This window comes from Pelobates fuscus, chromosome 1 (assembly GCF_036172605.1).
Source record: "Pelobates fuscus isolate aPelFus1 chromosome 1, aPelFus1.pri, whole genome shotgun sequence".
Taxonomy (NCBI): Eukaryota; Metazoa; Chordata; class Amphibia; order Anura; family Pelobatidae; genus Pelobates; species Pelobates fuscus.
The window spans coordinates 33,187,820-33,211,119 of record NC_086317.1 but is presented as its reverse complement, the minus strand read 5'-3'; the positions used below and the strand labels follow the sequence as shown (position 1 = coordinate 33,211,119).

Below are 23,300 nucleotides of genomic sequence, written 5' to 3'. Positions count from 1 at the left end.
TATACAAACTTATAACAGTATGACATCACTTGGCCTAGGACAACACATTATTACGATACATCAATATATGTATTCTCTTTAATTCTATTTTTATAACTTCATCCCTCACTACATTTATTACTGACTCCTCAGCAATATGCCTATAGCAATTAAACAAGCTATTAACCTGCTTAAAAATGTAGTTATTGGATGGCAAGGAAATGGTTAATGACATGAACGTACATGAGATCATGGCACATCACAACATTTCACATCATACTATACCACGTGAATCAAGCATTCATCCAGGTTAGTCGTTCACCCTTCTGCATCTGAATCCACACCTATAATCCTTAATTGAGATTTAGGATGACAAGCACGCAACTGGTTAATGTGAACCCACTTTTCAATAAAATCACCATCCTTAGGAATTTTTATTTTGTACGCTACTGGGGAAATTTTGTCAATGATGACATATGGCCCTTTCCAAGAAGGTAAAAATTTCTTTTCCTTGACTTGATTTCGCGCAAAATTATACAGATAGACTTGATCTGTTATCTCATATTCCTTTTTCGTGGTTTTTAATCGTAATAGGTCTTAACCCCTGTTGCTGCTTTTTCTAGATTCTTTTGGGCAAAAGCAAACGCATGCTGTAAATGCTTGCGCAAATCTTCGATATACTGATGCGTAGTGGCAGCATTGATCAAATTATGATCTGAAGTATGATATAGTAAATGCTGTGGTAAAACCATCTTTCTTCCTGTCATCAATTCAAAAGGTGACAATTTGGTAGCAGTGCTAGGTGTAGCTCTAATCGCCATTAAAACTAGGGGCAATTTAATGTCCCAGTCTTTACCAGACTCCTTAACGTACTTTTTCAGAATATTAACGATAGACTGGTTATATCGCTCTACCCCCCCGCTAGACGCAGCGCGGTATGCAATATGTAGCTTTCGTTTAACACCTAGAATATTCCACATCTTAGCCATTACTTCACTGGTAAAATGACTACCTCTGTCTGACTCAATTCTTTGAGGCAGACCGAACCTGGAAAAGACATGGTTAATCAACAAAGTGGCGCACACGGTACTCGTGTTCTCTTTACAAGGCAAACATTCTATCCACTTTGTGTACATACATGTAACGGTTAACATGTATTTGTTACCTCTTGAAGATCTTGTTACAGGACCTATAAAGTCAATTTGGATATCAGACCAGGGTAATGACACCCCCCTCTTCTGAAGTGGTGCACGATGGGTTGGACCATGGGGTTGATATTGTGGACAAATCAAGCATCCCTGACAGTATGTCTTAACATCTCTTAACATGTGTGGCCAATATGCATGATCACGCAATATCTCATATGTGATCTTATCACCACGATGCCCAGATGTAGGTGCATCATGTGCGTGTTGGAGCATTAACCCTCGGTATACAGTCGGGACTACCCATTGTTGAATACCATGTTTAGAAGTTCTGACCAGCAACCCATCCATGATACTAAATTGGACTTTATATCTCATCAAGATTCGTAAATCTTCATTATCTTTGCAATCCTCATCTGTGATGGGATTGGCAGTAGGGTCTTCTATATGTCTATAGAATATGCCTATGACAGGATCATTCTTCTGACTGGTAATCAGGTCCTCACTAGGAGCTTCATGACTCCATTGCACGACATTTAAGTCGGCAGTATCTCTAGCCTGTCGTCTAGTTATGGCTTCAACGTGAATTGAACCCATAAGATCATCAATGTTTAGGGTTTCACCATTGATGGCTGCTTGTTTTGCCAGTGAATCGGCTAAGTCATTACCATCCTTGTCAATACCTTCTATCTTAGAATGGCCTTTGGTTTTCTTCCAATATCGTTATTTCTGCATAGTTATCTATGAACTTACGGGAGTAGTTAGTCATACCAAGGAACGATCTTAATTCCCTGATGTTGGGGAAGGTGTTTTAGCCTTCAGTACGGCTTCAACCTTCTTCCTCTGGGGATTTAATCCTTCAGAAGTTACCTCATGTCCGAGGAAATTGACATGAGTGCGACACCATTGCGCCTTTTGTAAAGACAGTTTCATTCCTGCCTCTCTTAACTGAGTGAGAACATGTCTAATCTCTATGATATGTTTATCAAAGGAAGTGCTTTTCAGCAAGACATCATCGACATATGATAATGGTCAAACCATGTTCCTTAACCAACTCATCGATTTTACAAAACAATTTCCCATGTTTAACAGGTTTGTTATTGCTTTTCAGCATTTGGTTACGTTTCCAGCTAGGCAGATATTCAACGAAACTGTTGCGAACATAGTTGGAATCAGTTATGATAACAAATTCTGTGATACTATATTCTATTGCCATTTGAATGGTCTTATATACTGCACAGAGTTCGGCTATCTGACTGCTTTTGGGACCAATATTGTATCCTATAGATACATTGGGATAATCACCTATCCAGGTGATTCCGATACCTGCAACTAACTTCCGTTCAGCACCAGCGACGTGGTGATATGAACAACCATCAATGTATACCCACGGTAGTGGTCGACAGTATTCCTCGTCATAAACTTTATAAGGGGATAGCAATTGCTCTTCTAGGAAGTCATCTCCGGTGTCATTATCATCCAGAGATGGAGCAGTACAATCATGTAATTCTGCTAAACCTTGGGCAACTGGGCTTCTCTTATTATGTTTATAACGGACTTCTAACGGCCATCCCTGTAAGGATAGAGTCCATGCAGTAATTCGACTGTTAGAGAGATTACCGTCTCTAATTCTTTCACTCTGCAGATACTGTAGAGGTTGGTGAGCTGTTTCTACAATTATTTTCTCACCTTGGATATAGCTACGAAAATTTTGTAGTGCCCAGACAGTCGACAATACCGCCTTCTCACACGTGTTGAATTTAACTTCAACAGGTGACAAAGTCTTGCTAGCATATGCAATAACTTTGTTTAAACTGTCCTGCTTCTGATACAGAACAGCACTTATGCTTAAATCGGTATATCCTGTCTCCAGATAGAAGGGTTTACCCCCCTCTGGGTATGCTAAACAGGGTGCCTGAGTGAGCTTCCTCCTCAGTTCACTTGCCGCTAGGTCCTGAGGCTCCCCCCAGTTCCAGGTAGTTTCCTTTTTAAGCAGGTGTAAGAGTGGTTTCGTTATTTCTGCATAGTTATCTATGAACTTACGGGAGTAGTTAGTCATACCAAGGAACGATCTTAATTCCCTGATGTTGGGGAAGGTGTTTTAGCCTTCAGTACGGCTTCAACCTTCTTCCTCTGGGGATTTAATCCTTCAGAAGTTACCTCATGTCCGAGGAAATTGACATGAGTGCGACACCATTGCGCCTTTTGTAAAGACAGTTTAATTCCTGCCTCTCTTAACTGAGTGAGAACATGTCTAATCTCTATGATATGTTTATCAAAGGAAGTGCTTTTCAGCAAGACATCATCGACATATGATAACGTTCCTCTCTCGAGTGCGTCAGGCATAGCTTTATGCATGAACACAGCGAATTCATGACCAGAGTTTATGTAACCGAAAGGCATACGGGTCCAGGTATACTGCTGCTTTCCAAATGTGAAGGCCAATTTGTATTGGTCTTCATTATGGACTGGTACAGTCCAATATCCCTGCGCACAGTCAATGGCAGTGAATATTTTGGATCCCTGCATTTGTACCAAACATTGGTCTATGTATGGCACTGGCCAACGAGACATATAGACGTGTTTATTTAGCTGTCGTAAGTCAGCACATAAACGCCATTGTCCATTAGGTTTCAGAATCCCCAAGATCGGATTATTATACGAACTGTGCACTGGACGTATAATGCCCCTTTCCTTTAAGTTCTGAATGATGTCTTGTAGACCATCGTATGACGCTAATGGGAGTCTATATTGTTTGATAAATACAGGTGGTAAATTTGGATCAGTTTGTATTCTGGCTATGTGGAGGTTAGTTAACCCACAGTCGTAGGAATCTTTGGCAAAAATATCTTGGAATTCCAAAAGGATTTCCTTTAGCTGCTGTCGCTCAGCATCGTTGGAGCAACCGTCAGCTAAAGATATTTGCTCTTCTAGCCTTTCCTGAAATCCTGGAAAGATTTCAGGCTGGCCTATCTCATAAGCTTCTTCAAGCCTAGAAGTTAGGTCAGTTCGGTGTTGACTTACCTTTTCTCTTTGGTCGTGATACTCTTGTGATTCCTGCTCATTGAGCGGATGATCGAAGGTGATTGATGCTTCTTCGATTTTACACAAGCCGTCTTCGACGTTAAAGGGATACACAGATAGGATAGTGAATAATCCTTCTGGGGAGGAATGGAATATTTGATCGACAATTTCGTCCTCCGTTAAGTATTCTTCAGGGATGAGGCCTATAATTTGGTTTTGGAAACCAAATGTATAGTACTCAGCATCCAATGCTAGACCTAATAATGTTCCTTTTGGTAAAGTAACACTATTGGGTGTAACATTGTTGACCATTATACAGGTGGGATTCTTACCAATACTTACCATTGGTGTATGTGTTACCACCATCCCTAATTTTTGTATCCTGTTGGATAAACAGATTAGGGCATCAGAGTTTTCTAATCTCTGACCCTCCTTGACCTGTAGGGGTAAAAGAAAATTACTTGTCCCTTGTGGAATGGTTATGTCGTCAGGTACTTGGATACTTACCGCATATGGGAGTATTTGTCCTGATTTCAGGGCGTTTTCCTCGTGTAGGTATCCACAAGGATTACCTTTTAACCTTGTCCACGAGTTGGAATTAATCAGGTCAAGGTGTATGGCAAAGCGATGTATGACATCATTGCCAATGTAAACCTGATAGCGAGGTTCGTCTATCACTAGGAATACATGTTTAACTGTCTTATTTCCGATGGAAATAGATAGTAAACATTTTGCTATCACATTGTGACTCTCTGATTCGCAATCCAGGTTCTGGATCCACCTGTCATGTGGGGAAGCGTACCTGATCATTTTAGGATTAGCGATCTGCTTTAACAGACTTCTGCTAATATAGCTGTTCTCACTCTGTAAGACCAGCTTTGCATTCCTATTTCTTCCCAAGTCATTTATTTGAATAGGAAAGAATAAGTTGTTATTAACCCTTTCAATTCTGGCAAGGAATTGAGCATGACCTGCCAGATCTACAGATTCAACATAGTCCCTGTGGAGAGAAATGGTTAAAACATCACCTTCCAGAGAGACATTCTGGATCCTCTCTGGAGCAATTCTTACGGAATGCTCATCTACAGGTGCGATTGCGTCATTCACCTGCAGGATAGTCACGTCAGGTGACTGACTATTCCTAAAATGTACCTCTATCGAGTCAGGTCTTTCTTCTATTACATGGCAGTTACGATCAGATTGTACATGTGATTTCTCATAGGTTATAGGAACCTTAGCTTGCGACCATACAATTCCATTCACACAGTCAATAATTGTGTTAAGTCTTCTGAGTATGTCTATACCCAGAATTAGTCGGTTATAGGGGAGATCTACCACTATCACCGGGTGTCTAAAGGTTTTGTTACCTATTTTAAACTTTAACCAGGTATTGCCAATAACATGAAGTGCATTTCCTCCAACACTCAACAGAGCATTGGGGAAATCTCTTAGCTTCGGCTTATCCGTTGCCAAGTCCATTACCTGCTGGAAGTAGGTATTGGATAAGATAGTGGCTTGTGAACCAGTATCTATTAACCCTTTGAAAGGCTGGGGTAGCGAATCCTGTATTTCTACAGACATGTAGTACCTTCCTTCATGTTCTTCTAATTCACATAAGAATTTAGAATGTGTCAACATATTACTTGTTTTCCATACATTACCGGTCACAGCAGTAGTTTCTACCTGTACTGAGGAGTGCTCAGTCTTACCCACAGGCCCATCCCTTTTAGGATTATCTTGAACTGTCAAGCGGGAACTAGTGGTCGGCATCTCATCAGTTAACCCTTTCAGGGCTGGATCCTGGAAACTAGTGGCTGCTGGGGCTATTTTAGCCTTTGGCTGAAATGAAAAAACAGAGGAACATGTTGCGCCTCCTTCACCCGGAAGTGAAGTGACGGGATTGGCAATAGGTTTCCTAACACAACTATTGTTTATTTGACTGTTAGTACCTGGAAAGGAAACAGGGTTAGGCATTACATCTACTGATAACCTATCCTGTTTAGTCACTGTAGCTATATTTTCTGCGGCACTTGTTGTTGTTGCTGCAATTGCACAGGTGTCTCTGCAATTTGAGCTGTCCCTAAAAAAGGATTGATAGCAAAGACTTGGTTGATCTTTGTCATTTGCTCCATTAATTTGCCCAATCTATCTGTCAATTGACCAACCTGACGACGCAAATGATTTCCCCCATTGCCGTTTTGTCTTTGCCCATTAGAATTTGGCTGGGATGGCTGAGACTGTTGGGAGTTATTGGAAGCAGATTGGTTGTTTCTGTTTCCATATCTCCTATTTCCCTGAGGATTCCTTCTCCATTGGGAATTGCCTTGGTTTTTATTAACCCAGGGGCGTTTATTCCCATTGGAATTGGATTTTTCAGAGTTATTGTCAGAGGAGTTTGCAGAATTGCTTCTGGCGTTTTCCTGTTTCTGAGGCTTTGGTGTTTTCAAAACCTCAGAATAGGTCCTCTTTTTCTGTTTGTTTTCTAAACCTAACTGAATTTTAGTCTCTGATACCATTTTATCACCAGGTTTCTTAACCTTTGGCTGATTTTCGTCATGTGCATGGTGTATGGTATACAATTTCATGCACTGACTGACTAGCCATTCTAATGGTAGCTTTCAATCATAATCTCTTGCTAGATTCATTTGTATACTTACCGGCATGGCATGAAAATACAGATCTTTGAAATCTGTGCTTTCATACCTGGGTTTTCTTTGGGCCACGGAGTATGCATTCTTAAGAATTACTAAAAATTCTCTGGGACTTTGATCTGGAAGGCACTTTAAGTTATAAAGCGCCTTCTTTGCAGAAGCAACGGTTTTATACTTACCATATTCCATGATTATTTCATATTTCATCTTGGACCAGGACATTAACTGCATAGCTTGAAGACTTTCAAGATGAACACGGCACATTGAATCAAAGGTCCATGTAATGAACCATTTCTTTTGAATGTCATCATACATGCCCAATGAATTCATTGCTCTATCATAATTTTCCAGATGTTCAGATATGTTTCCTGAACCTCTAGAAAATTGTGGGACAGTCTCTCTAAGGAACTTAACAACCTTTGGCGATTCATAAACAGGCGTCGTTGATTTACGACTTCTGTTTCTGTTTTTGGGTAAACGTCTATGCGATCTGTCTGCTGAAGAGGAATTAGACCCGTACAACAGTGCAGATGGCATATCAGTCACATGGCCTTCAGAGTGGACAGTGCAATCACTTTCACTCCCATCACTCTGAGCTTCTTGTTCACTGTCACAATTCTGATCAGCATCAGAATCCTGCCAGTGCACAGAACCATGTCTGTTTTCATTCTTATAATCTTGAACTGGACTCTCCCTCTCAAGTTTGGCCAAGACAGCTTTTTCAAACTGGGTTGTTTGGCAATGCCAGGAGATGGAGAATTCTGTTTCACAGGTGATATTCCTGAATTACTCACCTCATTCCTTACAGACTGTTTTATGAAAACCTGGTCTGGTGTGGGAAAATCATGACAAGGAGGGGATTTATAGATAGTCTTTTCTTTCATTTTTGTGCAACTTTTTGGCACAGAATGATGGCTATCAACCTCACTGCCTGATTTCAGACTCTCCTCTTCATACTTATCCAATTGCATTTTGAGCTGATTTATTTCCTGTGCATATTTATCCATCAAAGCTGTCATTTCTTTTTCATGATCAGCCTGACTAGTTTTATGCTCAGCAAGTAAATCTTGGTATTTCCCATCTTGAATGCCAAATTGTTCACTGTACGTGTCCAGTTTGGTATTCAATACCTTGTTTTCATCTAACGCCTTAAGAAGTGCTGTCATAAAGAAAGGCCAAGAGTGTATTATGTACCCCATCTTTTTCTCTATGTTCTTTTGTTCAGCAATTACTTTAAGTTGTTTCAGTATGTGTTCATCAGTCATAAGCGTCCGTTTAGCATCCCATTCTACGCTCTTTAACCAAACGTCATAGCTTAAATCATTTTTCATATGTTTATGAATATTGATTAGAGCATTTTTTCTTAAATCTTCAATTATTTCAGTATTATCTGTTACAGATGTATCGCTGCCGCTGGCCATATTTTATACAGTGATTTAATCTCAATGCAAAACTCTTTTCTATATTAAGATTAATTGCATGAATTACACAAATATTATTGTATATGGAATATAATTTCAACCTAAACGATCTCAGCAGCGTGCCTCCAATTTGTGGGGAAATTTATGGGATAATAATGTAAACAGAGAGAATTGCCCACGATTTCAATTCTCAGATCCCTAATCGTTATCGTGTTAAATGAAATTTATAACCATATACCGTTAATTAAAATCACAAATTGTTATAAAAATAGATATTTATTTCTTAACAATTTAAATAATAATGATGATGAGTAACATGCATGATAATAATCAATGGAATTCAAGTATAACATGAATATGTAATACAATATGACAATAATAATTAATATGCAGTATACAAACAATATGCAATACAATAGGCAATTTACTCCCTGGTTAGTACAGCATAGACTCCATTAGCTGCCAAGACTGATTTACGACCCTTTCTTTACAGCGAATGTGGAAGTTTCACATGGAGACAGAGCATTCCTTCATTTACTTGATTTTATCCAATGAGAGAAATCTACTATGCTATATTAGCTGATATTTTATTAATTTGTCTAAATAGATATTTTATCTTATTTTAGAGCCAATCAATACAGCTGGATAAATGGTCATGATATGCTAACGTGATATTAATCACACAAATACATTAATGATTATATTGATCCCAGCTGCAGATGGGATGCTATAACCATATATATATTCTTTAATAATTAAAGGACCACTCTAGTGCCAGGAAAACATACTCGTTTTCCTGGCACTAGAGTGCCCTGAGGGTGCCCCCACCCTCAGGGACCCACTCCCGCCCGGCTCTGGAAAGGGGAAAGGGGTAAAAACTTACCTTTTTCCAGCGCTGGGCGGGGAGCTCTCCTCCTCCTCTCCGCCTCCGTTCCTCCCCGTCGGCTGAATGCGCACGCGCGGCAAGAGCTGCGCGCGCATTCAGCCGGTCACATAGGAAAGCATTCATAATGCTTTCCTATGGACGCTTGCGTGCTCTCACTGTGATTTTCACAGTGAGAATCACGCAAGCGCCTCTAGCGGCTGTCAGTGAGACAGCCACTAGAGGAAATAGGGGAAGGCTTAACTAATTGATAAACATAGCAGTTTCTCTGAAACTGCTATGTTTATAAAAAAAATTAGTTAACCCTAGAAGGACCTGGCACCCAGACCACTTCATTAAGCTGAAGTGGTCTGGGTGCCTAGAGTGGTCCTTTAAGATTTCTAAATATGAAATCAAACATGATTTATCCAGTCATATATCATTCTATTAATTTTAATTAATTTAAATTAATTAATTAAATGCCTGTATATTTACCAGTTATGTAGATATTTTCTCATCAGATATTCTTAGGTAGCTAAGTGGTTCTCTGCATGGAGTGTAAGAGTTTCTTGGTTACTCTGATCACCCGGTTCTGCCTGGACCTCTCTGAATCTCCAGAGTGTTGTAATGTGTCTCTCTTCAATCTTTGAATCTCCTCGAATCCCCCTCTCTTCCCTTGTCTTAACTTTTTAAAGGGAAAAATTCCTTAGGTGATAGCCAATCACAAATGTGGGGTGTGGTTCCCTTCTAGGTAACCAATTTAATATTCAGACTCTAGATGGCAGTATTGTTCCACTAGACATACCTATCCAGGAAAGAGTTAACTTTTCCTGGTGGCTATTTTTGACGTCATTTACGTTATCTTTATGTATGCCCTAACTCAAATCTTCTGTCAGATCAAGAGGATTTCTTCAGACTATGCGTCTGCAAATTCTGCTATAATTCCTAAAATTGATAGTTTGTGAACTAAGTTTCACCTTAAACTATAATGGGACGTTGTACAATATCGAAAGTAAAATTTAATTATTTAATCCTCTGTCACCCAGGTCTGGGTTTAGAATTTATTCTTATTCCATTCGCAATTAGACAGTCTGTCCACCCCCATTCTCAATGTCTTATCTATTTTGTTTATATACACATTCCATTCAGCTCTGGCTAAGCGGTCAGCAATAGAGAAAGGAAAGAAATGTTGTGTCTTTGTTAACTTGAGAATAACAAAATGGAGTCTGGTCTGTTTAGCAATGACTTCAGAATATACACTTTGTATTTCTATCATAGCACAAATGTCTGCCGATATAAATACCCTGACACTCCGACACAGGCTGATCCATGATAAATATGACATTTTTGGCAGCACTCGTATCGGAAGTTCCTGAAAGCTTGCACCTCTAATTGTGCTTTGTGGGTAAGGCTGGTGGACACTGGTAGACACTCTGGGTGAGCTGCAGGCATTTTTCCTTTCAGTGATTCAATATAGCTGTGTTCAGAATAAGGGTATAATTTGCACTTTGTTTAATCTGATTCTTTGCACACACTTCTGTACTGCATATGCTGAATTTTTAATTTCCTCCTTACAGATGAATCTGCTACCATTCAGTCCTCGATGGTTTCTTCCTCTGCCCCATCTGTGTACAGTGTCCAAGCCCTCTCTATGCTCGCCGAAGTACGTACTGTTTGTGCTGCCACGAAGTAACTGCTACAATGTATATAAACCATGCAGTAACATTATGCCTGTAATCTAAAGTTTGTCTGATGTCTTAATGGTGTCAGTAACTGATCTGGGGTGATATCTCAGACTCCAGAAAGCTCAGTTGTTAAAAATGGCAATTCTTAAAGGGAAATATCGGGAGGTTGTCGGTCTTCTTGCGGATCCTTTTCCTCAAACCAGAAAGAGGTGGAGGACTGTGCAGACCGTAGCTAACCCATGTGGCACTTGTAAAGTTAAGTGCAGGATTAACTCATTGAGACTTCCTTTCTGTCTTAAGGTTTTGGCGGTTCTTCTGGACATGGTTTACAGGAGTGATGAAAAAGAGAAAGCTGTTCCTTTAATATCTCGTCTGCTCTACTATGTGTTTCCGTATCTGCGTAATCACAGGTAACCCAAACCTCATCACAGCCTGACCTATTAACCAATCTAGTGCCACAGCAGCCAAGCACAGCTTTCAGTCAGATTTATTCTACTCTTTACGGAGCATATCAACATTTCCATGTAATATTGAAATGAAAGGACTGCTATACTCATCCCAGTGAAGTGGTCTGGGAACAGGTCCCTATCATTTTGGTTCTGCAATGTAAATCATGGTTTTGGAGATAAGGCAATATTTTCATTGAAGTGTAAATCGCTTTAGTGGTTGTGTTCTTTACCGGGAATCTTAACCCTTTCATGGACAGGGGCCAGGGAGCCAGGGACACTTTAGTATTAGGAAAACATGTTTGTATTCCTAACACTAAAGTGTTTTTTTACCATATTCTGTAGCGCTGTACAATGGTGGGACCTCTAACACAAACCCACTGCAGCATATGTTTCCATTCCATAAATTAAATATTTACAGTTTTGTTCAGTCTGCAACCTTCATTTAATGTTCTACTCATCTGCAGTAAGTAACCCACATTACAGGATAATAGCCTTTTAATGATTAACATGAAGGATCACTGTGTTTTTATGGGGCGTATTTTATTCTGGACGATCGAAGCAATTGCCAAACGTTTTCAGTTCTACGCTTTATTAAAAATCCATGTGTATGCAGAGCTTCTGTCTCTCTGCATCTCTCAGGTTTAATGCTGTCTAGTGAGAGTAATGCATTCTCCTCCTTAGCCCTCTGAGAATTAAAGGGAATGACTAGATTAAAGAGAGCCCATTGCACTTTTGACTTGTTTCATTATATTTGTTTTTTAGATCAGTTTGATGTAGTATGATTTAGTAAGGTTGCCCTTGTCTTTTCTAGCTCGTACAATGCACCCAGTTTCCGTGCTGGCTCCCAGCTCCTGAGCAGTCTCAGTGGGTACGCCTACACTAAGCGAGCCTGGAAGAAAGACGTCCTGGACCTGTTCATGGACCCTGGCTTTTTCCAGATGGATAATTCCTGCGTCCAGTAAGGAGATCAGACCGTCAATCATTACTTTACTTTATAGATTGAACAGTGATAGGAAGCTATGGTGTTTTTTCTCTCTGTAATTGTTCTCTTGAGATGTGTTCAGAAACGGTGTAAATCAGGCCTCTCTCACCCCATTTCATTTTAGAAACATCCTAGTTTTTTTCATGCTATTAAAAAAGCTCTTTCACTAATTCTGGCATGTGCATTCACAGTCTGCTCTTATGTAGGACTTAAAAAGGAATACAGGGTTCAGAACAGCTAAGATGATGATTATCATCTCCGTTCCTCTTCGTGATTGGCCCGTGTATTGGTCAGTACAGTTCCTGTAACAAGCCTTCTTAGCAATAATTGCCCACTCTTTTATAGGATAAAATAGTGATGTGGCAGTGGTTGCCCAGAGGCTTAAAGGTTTATTCACTTAAGTGAGAATTCAAAGTTAATTTGATATTGTAAGGTCAAAATAATGGAACTGGAAACACTCCTCTTTTTTTTTTTTTTTTTTTGCATGCAAAATGAAACAAACATATAGGCAATGACATTTTACCAAACGTACATGCGATAATAAAGATGTATAGTTGTGGTAAGAAATGTCGATGGGGCCGCACATTTTATATTGGGTACATGAGTCAAGCAAGAGGCAAGCTAGGAAACATGAAGTATTGTCTGTCCTCACTTGAGAAGATTCATGCTAGGTAATATAGGCACGCTCCAAACAGATATATGTCAGTAAGAGAGTAATAGAGAGCTGATATTGTACACTGCTTTAACTGAACATATATGAGACTGACTAGAGAGGAAGAAATACCACTGGGTGCTATTAGAATCGACATTCACTGCTTAACATGAAATTAAAACAATATAAACAAAGCAATTATAACTGATACGAGGAAGGCTGGTAATAGAACTGCGTCTCTGTAGGGGGAGTCTGTAGCCTGCTCAGCCAATACCCACAGATGGGGAGACTTTGGGGAGGCGGCCATCTTAAGAGGTAGGCCACAACCCTCCAACTCGTCAGTACATTGTTACATAGTTACATAGCTGAAAAGAGACTTGCGTCCATCAAGTTCAGCTTTCCTCACATATGTTTTTGCTGTTGATCCAAAAGAAGGCAAACAAATCAGTCTAAAGCGCTTCCAATTTTGCAACAAACTAGGACAAAAATTCCTTCTTCACCCCAAAATAGCAGTCAGATGTCTCATTGGATCAAGCAGCTATAACCCCACTAATTAGAAATTATATCCCTGTATGTTATGTTTTTGCGAGTATTTATCCAATTGCAGTTTAATCATTTGTATGGACTCTGATACCACTTCTTCAGGCAGAGAATTCCATGTCCTTATTGCTCTTACTGTAAAAAACCTTTTCTTTGCCTTAGATGAAATCTCCTTTCTTCCAGCCTAAATGCGTGACCTCGTGTCCTATGTATAGCCCTGTTTATGAATAGATTTCCAGATAAAGGTTTTCTACTGGCCCCGAATATATTTGTATAATGTTATCATATCCCCTGTCAGGCGCCGTTTTTCCAAATTAAACAGATTTAATTTTTTTTAACCTTTCTTCATGACTAAAATGCTCCATTCCTTTTATCAATTTTGTAGCTCGTCTCTGGATTTTTTATAGTGCCATGATATCTTTCTTTAGAACAGGCGCCCAAAATTGCACAGCATATTCAAGGTGTGGTCTTACCAGCGATTTATAAAGAGGCAAAATTATATTTTCATCCCGAGAATTTATGCCCCTATTTATACATGACAAAACCTTACTGGCCTTAGCAACTGCAGATTGACATTGCATATTGCTGCCTAATTTGTTGTCTATAACAATTTGCAAATCCTTCTCGTGTGTGGTTATCCCTAATTCACTACCATTTAGGGTGTAAATTGCTTGTGCATTCTTAACCCTGAAGTGCATAACTTTTCATTTTTCTACGCTAAATTTCATCTGCCATTTTAGTGCCCAGTCCCCCAATCTATCCAAATCCCTCTGCAGGAAAGCGATATCCTGCTCACATTTTATTACTTTAAAAAGTTTTGTGTCATCTGCAAACACTGATACATGGCTTGCAATGCCTATTTCAAGATCATTTATAAATATGTTAAATAGAAGTGGTCCCAAAACAGAACCCTGAGGGACACCACTTACCACTTTTGTCCAGCCTGAAAATTTACCATTAATGACAACTCGCTGTACTCTATCCTTAAGCCAATGTTCTACCCAAGAACAAGAATATTCATCTAGACCAATTTATTTTCGTTTGAAGACTAACCTATTGTGAGGAACCGTATCAAATGCCTTGGCAAAATCCAAGTAGATCACATCCACTGCAACACCCTGATCTATACTTCTACCTACTTCTTTGTAGAATGCAATTAGGTTAATTTGACATGACCTATGTTTCATAAAACCATGCTGATTATTGCTAATAACAAAGTTCTTCCCAATGAATTCCTGAATATTATCCCTTAATAGCCGTTCAAATAATTTCCCAGTCACAGAAGTTAAGCTCACAGGTCTATAATTTCCAGGCAAGGATTTTTAACCCTTTTTAAATATAGGAACAACATCTGCCTTCCTCCAATCCTCCAGTACAATACCTGAAACAAGAGAATCTTGAAAAATTAAATACAGAGGTTCACTTATTTCCCCATTTAGCTCCTTAAGTACTCGTGGGTGAATACCGTCAGGCCCCGGAGCTTTATTTAATTTTCTTTAATAGCTGAAGCACCTTGTCTCGAGTTATCCAATCACAAGTTATCTGCAAGTTTTTTGCAGCAATCAATTGCATATCTCTTGCCATAGGATCCTCATTAATATATACTGAAGAAAAATAGTTATTTAAAATTTATTTTTCCTGGTATTCATTAGCTAATAAACCCAACTCTGTTTCCAGTGTACCTACACTTTCATTTTTTTTATTTTTTTTTTTATTTTTTTAGAATTGATGTACTTGAAAAAAATTTGGGGGTTGGTTTTGCATTCTTTGGCTATCAATTTCTCATTTTCTAGTTTAGCCTTTTTGCAAGCGTTATTGGCTTCCTTATATCTTAAATAGGATGCCTCTGATTTAAATGCTTTAAATGCCCTTTTCTTATTTTGAATCTCTTGTTTTACTTCTCTACTAAGCCACATTTGTTTTAATTTGTTTCTTTTATATATATCACCCAATGGTACATACTGAGAAATGTACCTTTCTAATATTTGTTTGAATAGTTTCCATTTATCCTCAGTGTTTTTATCACTAAGAAGTTTATGCCAGTTGATATGTTGTAGAGCTGCCCTAATCTTATTGAAATTGGCTTTTTTAAAATTATAAGTTTTAATATACCCCACTTGCTTTTTTGAATTTATTTAAAAAATTACCATATTGTGATCACTATTTCCCAAATGCTTCCCTACTTGAATGTTGGTTAACCCTTTAAGTCCGGAGGGCGTACATTTACGTCCTTTTTAAAAGCGGCTCTAAACGCCGCAGGACGTAAATGTACGCCCTCCGGTTTTTATTCACTTACCCGGTCGCCGGCGATCCCACGCCGGCGATCGCGGTTGGGGGGACTCCCAGGGAGCCCCCCCGCTGCAGATCTTCCTCCTCCGGTCCCCCCCGGTCATGTGAGAGTGAGGTCCTTGCGAGGACCTCACAATCACATGGCCGGGATAGCTGGCTCAGGCATTGCCAGCAGGGGGACTGCCTGTTATGACAGTTGGTCCCCCTGCTGGCTGAAAATAAAATCAAATAAATTAAATAAGTGTAAAAAAATATATATATATATACTTAGATCATATATATTATCATATAGATAAAAAAATATATATACTTAGATCATATATATTATCATATAGATCATATACACACACACACATACACTGTCTAGGTGTATTCTAATATTAATATATATATAAATATTAATATCAAATTACACGTAGACTGATACTGATTAAATATATATATAATTATTGTTTTGTTTTGGGTGGAGTGCAGGATTTTTTGGTATTATAACTATTGTTATATATATATTTATAAATAATATAAAAAATAAATATGTAAATACGTAAAAAATTAAATTAAAAAAATAATTAAAAATAAAATATTAAAAAATATATAGATGTGTTTTATTTAGTTCTAACTGTATTGTGATATTAATATATATATATATTTATATCAAAATACACGAACGAAATAATATATATATCTATATACATAAATATATACGTATATATCACTATATATATATATATATATATACCTATATATAAATAAAAATATTTTAAAAAATTATATATATATATGGGGTATGTCCAGTCTTTTTAGTAGCCATTTGGTCACAAACACTGGCCAAAATTGGCGTTTTTTGCATTTTTCACACACAAACAAATACTAACGCTAACTTTGGCCAGTGTTTGTGACCAAATGGCTACTAAAAAAGACTGGACATACCCCATTTGCAATACCTTGGGTCGTCTTCTATTGCAAATGGTATGCCATTATGGGTGTAAATGTATTTCCTGGGCTACTATACAGTCTCAAAGGCAACGTAACCAATCTGGCGAATTTCAATTTCAAATGTAACACACTATATTTGACCCTGTAACTTCCCAAAACACCATAAAACCTGTATATAGGGGGTACTGTTTTACACGTGAGACTTTGCTGAATACAAATATGTGTATTTCATTGCAGTAAAAGCAAACAGTATTATGACATTGACAGTTAAAATGTCATGTAGAACTAAAAAAATAAAAAAATCTTATTTTCTCCCATTTTTTTCATATAAAATTATGTTTCATAGCTAAATATTTGATATTAAATGAAAGCCCCGTTTCCCCTGAATAAAATGATATATAATAAGGGGGGTGCATTTAATATGAAAGAGGTGAATTACGGTTGGACAGACATATAGCGCAAATGCCAGGTTTTGTTTACATTTTCTTTCGTTCACAACTTGTACATTTGGCTGCGGTCTTAAGGGGTTAAAAGATCAACATTGTTTGTAATAACTAGATCCAGACAAGCATCCTTTCTAGTTGGTGCTTGTACCAGTTGTGACATAAAGGTGTCATTTAACACATTCAAAAACCTGATTCCCCTTGCTGAAGTACTAGTCCCTCGAACCCAATTTATGTCCGGGTAATTAAAATCTCCAATAATTAACGTGTTACCCAGATTTGCAGCTTTCTCAATTTGCTCAAACAGCTGTTGCTCCTCATCAATATTAACATTGGGTGGTTTATAACATATCCCAACCAATAATGGATTTCCCTTCTTTTGCCCCAAGCAGATATCTACCCATAAAGCCTCCACATTTTCCTCGTCACACTCCACATGCCTAAGATTTGACTTTAACTCATGGTCGACATATAAACATACCTCACCACCCTTCTTGTTTTTCCTATCCTTCCTAAATAACGTGTACCTATTTAGGTTAACTGGCCAGTCATGTGTCTAATCCTACCATGTTTCTGTTATGCCTATTATATCATATTGTTTAGTGTATGCTATTTCCTCTAGTGCCCCCATTTTGTTATATAGGCTCCTTGCATTAGTAAGCATACATTCAATATTATCATGAGTCTTTTGTACTTTTTGTGAATTATCAATATTACATACCTCCTCTGTTCTGAGCTTTCCCCTGCCCCCATCTCCACCCCCTTTGTTCTGAGCTAAAGCCCATCTCCTTTCCATCCTATCTCCATTTTCTAGATTGCTTTGACCCTCCCCCCTACTACTAGTTTAAAATCTTTTCCAACCTTCTAGCCATCATATCCCCCAGCACAGCAGACCCTCTTCCGTTTAGGTGCAATCCATCATGGCTATACAATACAGGTTGTACCCAAGCGCAAAGTAGGCCCAGTGGTCTAAAAACCCACTGCACCAACACTTTAGTCACGCATTGACCTCTCTAATCTCCCGCTGCCTTTCTGCTGTAGCGCGCGGCACAGGTAATATTTCTGAACAATTTACCTTGGAGGTCCTTTTCTTTAACTTACTTCCTAGTTCCCTGAACTCATTCTTTAGGACCTTCCATTTTCCTCTGACTTTGTCATTGGTACCAATATGGACCATGGCAGCTGGGTCATCTCCAGCTGTCATGGTCATCTCCAGCCCCTCCCAGTATTGATTAATTGTAGATTAACCCCTTAAGGACACATGACATGTGTGACATGTCATGATTCCCTTTTATTCCAGAAGTTTGGTTCTTAAGGGGTTAAGCCATCAGAGTTACCCAGTGGGGACTGGGATATTCCTGTCTGGTCCAAAGGGGGGGAGAAAGGGGGAAGTACGTGCTCCGTTGTTCCGCAATGAAAAGAGCCCGGGCTGACTTGGGTGGAGAGATCGACCGCTTCTCCCGCTGAGAGCCCACAGGCCGTGAGTGACTGGAGGCAGCAATCGTTGATCTGCTTAAGTGAGGAGACCCGGAATTCACTCCACAGTTGCCCATTGAGTACCAAACGTGGGTCCAGTACAGGTATGTCTGGAAATAGGGTTTTAACACCCTTAAAGTTGCGTTAATAGCTGTATCTGGCCTGAGTTCCACTGATCTGCGACCATCCAGTATGGCTTCCAAGCCCTTCCCCCTGGAAACACTCTTTGATTGAGTTACGCTTTCAGTTTGGCTACTCTGGCCTTAAATTTTGAAATTCACTTTGCTTTATCACTTTAGTAAATAGCCATGTTAGAGCTCTGATCTCCTGAAATCACATCTTTACTTGGCTGCCCACTGACGAGGTGCAGGTACTCTGTGACTACATTGACATTTCAATCTCATGCGCAGTGTGTGAAATGCAATGTGTCTACTAACTGGGCACTGCGCTGTGCGTTAGCAGACTAGGAGCATCACATGTAATGTCTGTGTAGTTTATCACAATATTTAGTTATAGTCTTTACTGGCTATTTTAAACAGGGTTTTTATTGAGGGCAGAGGGAATGAAGTGTTTGAATGAATTTTGCTAAAACAACACTTTCTTGTGCTGCAGCTGGAAAGCCATTATCGACCATCTCCTGACTCATGAGAAGACTATGTTTAAGGACTTGATGAGTAAGTGTCTTTCATTAACACCCAGATGCCATTTAATTGTTATATTTGTGTTACTTTTCTAGGTTTATGTTTGATTCCTTATGTTCGATTTTATTTGCATTTGCTAGATATGTTAAACTCAATCCACACCAGAAAATGCAGAGATTAGAGATAGCAATCTGCTATAGAATGCATACTTTCTGGCACAACATAAATAGAAATATGGGATCCACAGTAATCTTTGGTCTGGAACCATTTCTTTCACAGATATGCCGAGCAGCTCCTTGAAGCTGTACCCAAGTAACGAGCAGAAGGCAATGTTATTAAAGCGCCAAGGATTCGCTGTTTTCAGTGGAGAACCTGATCAGTATCACCTTTACCTGCCTCTCATACAAGGTAAGGACAATTCTTCCTTGGTAAAAAAAAAAAAAAAAACATGATATGGGGAATATCTCTGGAATTTACATCATTGGGTAAAACATTTTAAATGACCTATACCTTGTGTTAATATTTTTTTCAGGCGGTGCTCCATTTCCTTGAATTGTGTAATAAAAGATTTAGCAATTGACATCCCAATCCAGTTCAGTCCGGGCACAGGCAGGGCACATGTTTCCCTTCTTTCTCTATGCTGACTGAGGCTTGCAAAGTGCAAACCACGAGTGGCAGTGATCCATGGTGGAGATTCTCCGTTCCAGGATTGTGTGTTTGTGCATTCTGGTATTTAATGTTCTATTCACATACTTGGGGAATAAGAAAATCTAATAATTGTGGCTAGATAATGTTTCTGCTGATAATGAGGATTTGGGTCAACAAGCATATAGATAGATGTGTAATAAAATTTGCATCAAATATGAGTATAATTGGGTTGGGTGGAGGAAGTGTAGTTAGTGTTTGTTTGTTTGTTTTTCTCCCTCTCATGTAGATGTTATTAAACAGGTTGTTTTATTTCAAAATATTCCTTTTTAACCCCTTAAGGACCAAACTTCTGGAATAAAAGGGAATCATGACATGTCACACATGTCGCGTTCTTAAGGGGTTAATGTTACTTTTCCCGGCAATCAGAAATCTGTATAATGTATATATGTTTACAGTTTGGGAATACGCCCTTCCCCCAGTCCTACTCACCAATTCTTTAATCACAGCTCTCGGATTCAAACAAAAGGGAGGAACTCGTCACGCGCTCACATTTAGCAATCAATGAACTGTAAGGCAATAAGTGCTTTTAATCAGCCGAGTGGCTGCAATCATGACTGTACTGGGCTTGGAAGAGTGCTTTACACTGATTTCTTGGAGAAATCGACTTGTAAAACTGTTCTTATAAAACAAACCATGCTGTTCTTCCTGTTTCTAGCAGACCGATTTGGATTGGAAATAGATGGTGAATAATTTGAAAGCTTTCACCCTAAAGTATTTTTGGGTTTTAAAACTTGGACAACACTAATCCCATGTTTTCAAATTGCTCTCTCACGTATTTGTTTTGCTTGTTATGTTTGGCTTCCTATAAAATAATTTTCCTAATTGTGCCTAATTGTGCCCCCTCTTATTTAGAACGTCTGACGGATAATATTCGCGTGGGACAGACCCCAATCATGGCTGCACAAATGTTCCTGTTTTTCCGAATCCTCCTCCTACGGATTTCACCCCAGCATCTTACCTCGTTGTGGCCAATTATGGTAACTGAACTGGTAAGAAAGCCCCAATAAAGATAAATAACCCGGAGCGTTGGTTTAATAATGCATTTCGTTATCTCAGGTAGCAAAACTCCTGCAGTTTGCTAAAGAGAATAAAATGCACAATACTGGAGCGCTTGATATATAAATACTCTATAGGGACTTATATAGAGCTATTCATGAATATTCAAATCTTTAGATACTTATTATATTCGCTACAACACTTCAGAGTGATCCCTTCACCATATCTCACGTAATACAAACAAAATATTGAAAAGTGGAGCGATTTACAAATTATGATAGGTCCCTCTCCCACATGCACCAAAATTTGCAAAGAAAAAGAAAGGGAATACTTATATTATTCACTGAATGATGTTCCAATTCATGCCCGGCATGTAAAAAAATATAGAAACAGAAGGATCATAGAACAGATCTGTATGGCTTGCTAGAGAGCCTCTTAGGTACTATTCAAAGTACAGATGATGGCTTAATTAAGTTTTTATATAAAACAATTTATTGCTAGTGTAACAATTCCAATGATACAAAAAATTACAAAAAATTAATTTTTTGTATCATTGGAATTGTTACACTAGCAATAAATTGTTTTATATAAAAACTTAATTAAGCCATCATCTGTACTTTGAATAGTACCTAAGAGGCTCTCTAGCAAGCCATACAGATCTGTTCTATGATCCTTCTGTTTCTATATTTTTTTACATGCCGGGCATGAATTGGAACATCATTCAGTGAATAATATAAGTATTCCCTTTCTTTTTCTTTGCAAATTTTGGTGCATATTAATCAAATTTAAGCATGCAGGGCACCCTAAACATTTCAATAGTTTAAAGCGGTTATGGTACATAGAGCATCCCATTAAACTGCTAGACCTAGGATGTACTTGGAGACTAGCGACTAGCTAAATGGACATTTCCTTAATAAATACTTTGAAATTGCTATTTTCTTAACTCTTACAACATTTTTGGTTTCTTGGTATTTTTGTATTTTTAATTGATTTATGTATATATATTTTTAAATCATCCAACTAAGACTACCACAGGCTTATCTTCCTACACTTTATCCCCAGGTCCTGAGTAGTAATATGTGTATCATATATTGAGGTTTTACGCAATACTTTATCAGGATATTTATTAGAATGGAAAACCACAGTGCAGTATCATCAGTAATTACATTTTGTTTAAGGTTTGACTAATACTTTACGATGACCTTCCCCTGATCCTTCAGTTTAGTGACATGTCATTGATATTGAATTCCTGTAACACGTGTTACTAGTTCAGGACAGGTATGTTGTTAGTTTTTTGTTTTTTTTGTACATTTGCAGGTCTCTATACTTTACTTTCCAAAATGCTGAACAGTTTCAAAATATTTAAATACTTCAATTAAACTGTTTGGTTTTTCTGTGAAATTTATGTATTGTAATTCAGTCACTCTCAAAAGGAAGTCTTGTGACTGTGAGAATTTTTTATCTATTTTTTATGTTTGCCTCTAGATTTAAGCCTCATAGTTTATTAATAGCTGTTCTCTTCCTGACGAGCTGTATAAGTGTTGATTTACTCTTGTTTTTTTTTTTTGTTTTGTTTTTTTAAGATCCACTCATTTGTCCAACTTCAAGATCAGTTAATGGAAGAAGAGAGTTCATCAAAGTAAGACCTTCTACATGTATGCCTTTCTTTAGTTTGACGCACTTAAACCATCCATATTAGGAACTGTGAATAGACCTCTTTTAGGAGTAAAGATTAAAGGGACACTTAGGCACCCAGATCACTTAATCTCAGGCACCTTGACCACTTAATCTCAATGAAGTGCTCTTGGTGCCATGTCCCAGCCTGTTTAAACCTGCAAGTGAAAACCTAGTCATTTTGCAGAATGGCAATGCTTTTATTTTAGGGTTTAAATGCTGCTAGTGGCTGTCACTCAAACAGCAAAACTCTTATATTTCTTTTTTTTTCTTTTTTTTTTTTAAATGTCAATAATAATAATACTTTATTTTGTTGTACACAAGATAAACAAGCATCCTTGGTGCGCCACAATAGCGACATCAGGGTGAATTGGCAAACATTTGCATTACATTTTGTGGCATTGTTAGTCAGGTACATTTTTATATTATTTAACGATTAACAGGGTAGTTTTCAGTAGATGAAAAATATACAGATATGCTATCTATATGTCACCTCGGCATGGGCAGGAAACACTGGACATGTTAACAGCAGGAAATGGCAAATTAGGATCATGCATTTGTCTTAGGATATTTTTTAAAACTGGCTGCAATATTCTAGGTATATCCTAGTTGAGTTACAAGATAGGGGGGCTGTTAGGTGAGGAAAAGCTCCTCCGTATTAGGTTCCTTGGGCTTTAATAGGCTTGTGCATATAGACTTACTGGGCTATTGTGGGAGTGAGATGAGGTTTAAAGGCCCAGTAGGGTT

At 38.4% G+C, this 23,300-nt stretch overlaps 1 protein-coding gene across 1 annotated transcript in view; it reads left to right on the top strand.

The window, feature by feature from the left end:
• DOP1B (DOP1 leucine zipper like protein B) overlaps nt 1–23,300 on the top strand; it is a 134,745-nt gene that overhangs the window by 101,044 nt on the left and 10,401 nt on the right. The window contains exons 28-34 of the mRNA XM_063447437.1: nt 10,660–10,745; nt 11,068–11,177; nt 12,028–12,174; nt 19,147–19,208; nt 19,455–19,583; nt 20,736–20,872; nt 22,463–22,518. Of these exons, the coding sequence (XP_063303507.1) occupies nt 10,660–10,745; nt 11,068–11,177; nt 12,028–12,174; nt 19,147–19,208; nt 19,455–19,583; nt 20,736–20,872; nt 22,463–22,518 (727 nt within the window). The remainder of the gene's footprint in view (nt 1–10,659; nt 10,746–11,067; nt 11,178–12,027; nt 12,175–19,146; nt 19,209–19,454; nt 19,584–20,735; nt 20,873–22,462; nt 22,519–23,300) is intronic.